The 6543-nt window shown below is 34.3% G+C and overlaps 1 protein-coding gene across 1 annotated transcript in view; it reads left to right on the top strand.

The window, feature by feature from the left end:
• Positions 1-6543, top strand: part of Pigk (phosphatidylinositol glycan anchor biosynthesis class K) — a 99997-nt gene that overhangs the window by 8264 nt on the left and 85190 nt on the right. The window contains exon 3 of the mRNA XM_070007319.1: positions 969-1060. Within this exon, the coding sequence (XP_069863420.1) occupies positions 969-1060 (92 nt within the window). The remainder of the gene's footprint in view (positions 1-968; positions 1061-6543) is intronic.

Raw genomic sequence — 6543 nt, 5'->3', positions numbered from 1 at the left:
ATTATAGTTGCTATGCATATTTGTATCAAACATAATTGCATTATGATGAAATAGAATAGTATAACATGACTCTGTCTTATTTTGTAGCAAGAATGTGCTTACTACAACTGACCCTAAACTGTGATTATTTCCTATAGAATGGATTCCCAAGAAAACTAGATTTTTGAGGCATAGAGTTAGATTTTTCCTATTTATCATTTTATATCATTTTAAATAACTTTTTTTGGGTGCTGGTCTTGATTGGAACTCAGGGTATGGGTGTTGTCACTAAGCTTTTGTGTTCAAGGGTCACACTCTACCACTTGAGCCACAGCTCCACTTCTGGCTTTTTTGGTGCTTAATTGGAGATAAGAGTCTCTTGGAGTTTCCTGCCCGTGCTAGCTTTGAATCATAATCCTCAGATCTCAGCCTCTTGAGTACCTATGATTTCTAGTGTGAGCCATTGGTGCCTGGGTTAAGTAATATTTTTAAGTGTAAAATTTGGTTGAATTGTATTCATCTTTTTTCAGTTCAGCAGCTTCATAATGCACATTTTTTGTATGTGCATTGTAAAACTTTTGTATGTTGTATTTTGGTCTGTGTTTTACATATCTGATAAATAAGGAAGCAATAAAGAAACAAATATTACATTACCCAAGATTGTTAATTTTCTTTTCTATTATGTGATTATGACCATTTTCTTTGTTTCTTAAAAATTTAGTCTTTTAGAAATAGAAGTATTACAGAATCACAGAAGTTGAGAGTAAATTGGATTAGTATTTTACTAAATTGCCCAAAGATTTGTTTTCTTTCACCTGATCTTATTTGTCTTATGAAAGGCCTTTCTTTAGAGAGATAGATTTTATTGACATTTATGTTCTAAGCCTGAAACTCTTCATTCAGACATGTACCAAATGTCAGGAAAAATGATTTTTTAAAAATCTGTGCCTTATTTGACTCAAATCATATTTTTTGTTTTAATGCTTTAGGTGTGTACATCTCGATTCTGGTTTAATTATCGACACGTTGCAAACACTCTCTCTGTTTATAGAAGTGTCAAGAGGTTAGGTATTCCTGACAGGTAAGAAATCATAATTAAGTTGAATTTTGAACCTCAGTGAAGGTGACCTTTAGATAATTTACTTTATGCTGTTTTTGAAAGAGGCAAAAATCCTTGATTTTTGTATTTAGCATATATCATTTTTATATAAAGTAGATAGTATTTAAATCATAATGGCAAGTTATGTAAAAAACCTAGTATACTGAAGTTAAGTGATTTGGCAAATTATAACAACTAATTTATTAAATGCCTTAGGGTTTTTATAGGTAACAGGGAAATTCTAACAGATTCAAGCAAAAAAGATACCTATCCAAAGCATATTGATTAGTTTGCTGAATTCCTGGGAAGACTGTAACCTTAAATAGGAGCAAGAAAGATTTCATAGCAGAAACCATAGCTAAAAATGTTGATGTAAAAGCAGTTGGTGGGCCAATAGTAGTGTCACACATTGCTAAAGGCTAATCTTAGCCTCTTCATAGTTGCGACTGTTACCTTCTGATACTTAATGTTGCCACTGTCTCTGCTGCCCAAATCCAGGCCTGTTGTCCCAAGTTCTTACTGTCTAGCCCTCTTACAGTCCTTGTTGGGAATATTATGTTGCAGATTCTAGATTTGTGATCATGTTGAAGCTCCAGCGAACTGGCTGAATGAAAACTTGTGCATCTGTATAGGGAAATGTACTCTGTTCTGTGAAGATTCATAAAGTGGGCAATTTGTTATTTGTAGGGAGCCATTCAGATACTAGGCAACATCTCTAGATCTTCACACATATCATCTTCTCCATTTGGCTTATCTCTGGTAGATTTATGTTAGCTGCTACCAAAGCAGGAGAGCAAAAAAATGTAGTCAGTTTGGTTACTTAGTTTGATTTATTTAGTACTCATGAGGTACTGTAGAAAGAGCTTTATAGCGAGATCGAGTTTGAATATTGGCCCTTGTTGAAACTGGTTAAGTCACAGTAGCATACTAAGTCTGCTTTCTCATGGTGCTAATAGTACCTTCGTTATAGGATTCAGATTTTTGTTTCAAAAATAAATAGAGACATAAATGAAATACTGCAGGAACAGAAAGTCAGGCAAGGAAAGTTATATTTCCCGTTGTATAAATGACCATTTTAGCCTGAAAGCTATAATTTTTTTGAAAATTATAATTTTAAATCCCTATATCTCATCATTAAGGCCATTAGATGTTACCATCTTAAAATTAAGTAAATCTGAGGAGATTGCTTTGATGTATCAATTATAAAGGTATATCTTGTTATTTGTCAATTTAAAAAAATAAGTCTATGGTTAGTTATTTGGTTTTTAACTGATGTGGCTTTTTTTCACTGTGTTCTCTTCTAGAGAATCACTGTATGGTTTGGCAGTAGAGTTTTGTAAATAATCTTTCTGTTATATGAGTTGATCATTAGGATACATTTCAATGACTTAAGTAATATTTGGAGGATCCCTTTATAAGTAGATGATAGCAATAGGGCAAGTAGAAGATGCATTATTTCACGTGTAAGAAACTTATTGCTAGTTTTCTGAAGAATTTTCTTTGAAGGCTTATTTGTTTTGCAAAGGATTGGTCATCTATACTTAGGAAATCTGTTCTGGAGAAGGGGCTTTAAATACTCGGTGATTTAGACCCTTTACTATTTAATGAAATCAATTGAAAAATTATTTTGCTTTTTGCTTATTATGGTAAATGTTCCTCTTGTTGATGACTTTGTAATTTAGTTCCTATGAGCAATTGAATATAAAAATATAATTATGGGTAAGCTTTGGTTAGAAAGTTGTTAGGAGATAACAATTTAGAATCACTAAGGACATTTTTAAAACTTTAATTTCAAAAATATGTTAAATTTATTTTGTACAATGTGGAGCATTTTCAGCTAAGATATTATTATATAACTTGTTTCTATTCCCAGAAATGATCTTGAGGCAAATCATTAGTCACTACATATTATATAAATTGTGACTGGTGTTCTGTTTTTGTTTGTTGGCTTGTTATTTTGTGCCAGTCCTTCGGCCTGGGCACTATCCCTGAGCATTTTTTGCTCAGGGCTAGTGCTCTACCATTAGAGCCACAGCTCCATTTCTGTCTTTTTAGTAGTTATTGTAAGGTAAGAATTTCATGGACTTTCTTGCCTTGGGCTGGCTTTGAACCGTGATCCTCAGATCTCAGCCTTCTGAGTGGTTAGGATTACAAGGCTTGAGCCACTGGCATCCAGCTTGCTTGCTTGTTTTTTTTAAAGGATTATTTATCTTTGTGTTGGCATGCAAAGTATGTGCATTTAAGTTCCTTAAATTACTCACTAGAGAATTTATTCATATCACAAAGCAGTTACTAAAACATTTGACATAGATGAATGTCATTTATTTTGGAAGTTTACCATTTGCAGGTCCTTTATGAATGTCTGTAGTAGTTATGTCCTTTCTTTTCACTTTCTCTGGCATTTTGTTTATATTTTATATTAACTGCCATGACCAGTTATGCTCCATGATGAAATGACCACACTGACAGCTAGGTGACTGCTCTTGATTCTAAACTGCTTGTGGCAGAATTTCTCATTCTCATGTGAAGATTTAGATGTCTTCAGTTTTGACATACAGCCACATTTGAGGAGCACTTCTTTAATTTTTACATGCATTTTATTCAGATGTCATTACTGGCTCTTGTAAAAGCATTTCTTGACTCCTTTAGTATCTTTTGTATATTCTTCTTATATAACATGATTGTCATAATTACAGTTTTTTTAAAAGTGTATTTATTGTTACTATAAAGGTGATGTACTTAGGGGTTACAGTCACATAAGTCAGGTAAAGAGTACATTTCTTTTAAGAAAATGTCACCCCTCTTTGTGCTGTCTCCTAGTTTTTCCCTTCCATCTCCACCAATAAGCATAGTTCATTTTCACCTTAGCCTAATTATGGTTTGATAACTCTCTCAGAAGTTTGAAGATGTCTTAAAGGAAACAAGGATTTTTATTGTTGTTTTCATCTTTCATCTCTTAGTTTTTGTGGCACGAGGGATCCAACCAAGGCCTTGCACATACTAGGCATACTGAACCTCCAGCCCTCATTATGGTGTGTATTTCACCTTTTACTCCCAGCTTCTACCACAGTGCCTGGCACATAAGAGATAAATAAGTAAATGCATTACTTGGAGATACTTAATCATTTGTGCAAAGCAAGCATAAGCTTGTACATTAAAAGTAAAAACAAAATACATCCCTTAAATTGTATTACTCTAGTTTTAGGAAGGTATTAGTTAGATATTAAATTTTGATAATTATATTTGTAGAATTTGTATAATTCTACAATATTATTAGGAAAATTGATTCATGGAAAAGAGATATTGGCCTGGGAAGGTGGCTTTAGTGGTAGAGTGCTTGCCTTGCATGCATGAGGCCCTGGGTTCAATTCCTTAGCACCACATAAGCAGAAAAAGCCAGAAGTGGCGCTATGGCTTAAGTGGTAGAGCTCTAGCTTTGAGCTGAAGAGCTGAGGGACAGCGTCCAGGACCAGAGTTCAGGCCCTACAACTGGCAAAAAAAAAAAAAAAAAATTGCTCTTATATGCTTTCCAGCTTCCCAGTGATCACTTTCAGATATAAGTTGAACACAAGAGAATTGTCGTGCACCTCTTCTCCAACCTTTTCTGTAACATTTACCATTGTTTAGGGATTTTGTTTTTATTTTTCTGATTTTAGCTTCCTGCAATATTCACCATTTTTAGGTGATTTTCTGTCTTCAAATAATTTTTTTTGGACAACATCTCTAGCTACCTCCAGTGTGCTTAACATGATTGAGATGAGAAAGAAAAAAGGCATTAAGCAGAAAATAGGTGCTAAAGTCTGTATGTGAAGCAAAAATTGTGCCAAAATTACTTTTGACAGTTTCTGTAATAGCACATAAATTACAGTGTAGTATTGTCTTTAAGTGTAACACAGCCAGTTTTTCCTCCAGTGCTTTTCTTCGTTTGAAGCCTGGATAAAGTGACTTACTTAAGAGTAAGAACCACGTTATATGAAAAAAAATGCTTTCTTTGTCTCAAGAATTGTGATGAGCATGCTGTGCAAGACACATTGGAATTGGACTGACTTAAAAGTGTATAGATTCCTAGCTCCTTTCTCATGTTTCCTTAGGAATAGTATTAGGTTCAATGAGATCTATGTGTGTCTGTCTGTCTGTCTCTGTCTGTCTCTCTGTCTTTAGTTGAGTGCATGTGGTTGAGTTCATGATATAGATGAAATGTAAATGCAATTTTTCTTAAATATGATTTAGCTCTACTACCACTTGGATGAATGTGAGTTTATATTCCTGGCTCATAAACTATTTCTGTAGTTAAATCCAGTAGCTTTTCTAAGTTCACCCAACACTGCCTTTTCTTTATTCTGTATTTTGATTATTATATGAGAATAATATTCTTAATTTAAACCTGTTAATTCTATTTCCTCTTATTCAGAAAATTTTAGTCTTTGCAGTTAAGGTTCAAATTTCTTATCTTGCTACTGAAAGTGTTTTGTAATCTGGTTCCAAATCTGATATTCTGATCATTTTATTTTAATCACTTCTACTTCATCCAATTAATTCTTTTTAATCTCCATATTAGTCTCTATAGCCACTGACTTTCACTGGTGCTCTAATTATAGTTCTGTTCTCCTTTCTATTTTTTTAATGTCTGTATTCAGTCCACACATGCTCTAAAGCTTTCTCTGTCCTTATACTTTTATTTTTTGTTTGTTTGTTGTGGTTATGGGGCTTGAACTCAGGCTTGAACTGAGGGCTTTGTCCCTCAGCTTTTTTACACTTTGAGCCACAGCATCTCTTGCAGGTTTCTAGGGGTTAATTGGCGATAAGAGACTCACAGACATTCCTGCCAGGGCTGTCTTTGAACCGCATCTTCAAATCTCAGGTTCCTAATTATCTAGGATTACAGATGTGAACCACCCATCTTTGTTGTTGATATTTAATGCTAAATATGATACTTCCTCACACTGGATTTTTTTGGTGCATTATGTAGAATTTAGTTAAGAAATGAATAGTGCAATAGAGGCTCTGAGCTAGTTGGAACCTTGTTAATTTAACTGAGAGGAAATTTTTATAGATACTGTTTCTCCTTCATTAGTGTTTCTCAAACCCCACTGAGCTACAGGTGTTCAATGGTTAATTTTATAAAGTTATTCTTTACACCTCATTAAGGCATCACTTGCTGGGACAATCTTACTCAAGCATTCAAAATTTTATTTTTCAAGAGTACATCAAAATCTTATCTAAAGCAAGTTAATTTTAACTTTATTCCCTACCTTGCAAACATGTAAGTTCTCTCTGGATGTATTTTGTCTTCTTGCACAGTGGCACAAGCCTGTAATCCTAGTTACTTGGGAGGCAAAGCTGCAGTGATGTGGTGGGAGGGCTGTGATGGCAGTTGCCCAGTACCCCAAAAGTAGAGAAAGCACAATGACTGGGAGCAGTGGCACATGCCTGTCTTCCCCCCAAACACAGGAAACAAAAGTAGG

Source organism: Dipodomys merriami, unplaced genomic scaffold (assembly GCF_024711535.1).
Source record: "Dipodomys merriami isolate MVZ:Mamm:240054 unplaced genomic scaffold, mDipMer1.0.p SCAF_7, whole genome shotgun sequence".
NCBI lineage: Eukaryota > Metazoa > Chordata > Mammalia > Rodentia > Heteromyidae > Dipodomys > Dipodomys merriami.
Note: the sequence above shows the minus strand (reverse complement) of the source record. Positions and strands in the feature narration are given on the sequence as shown.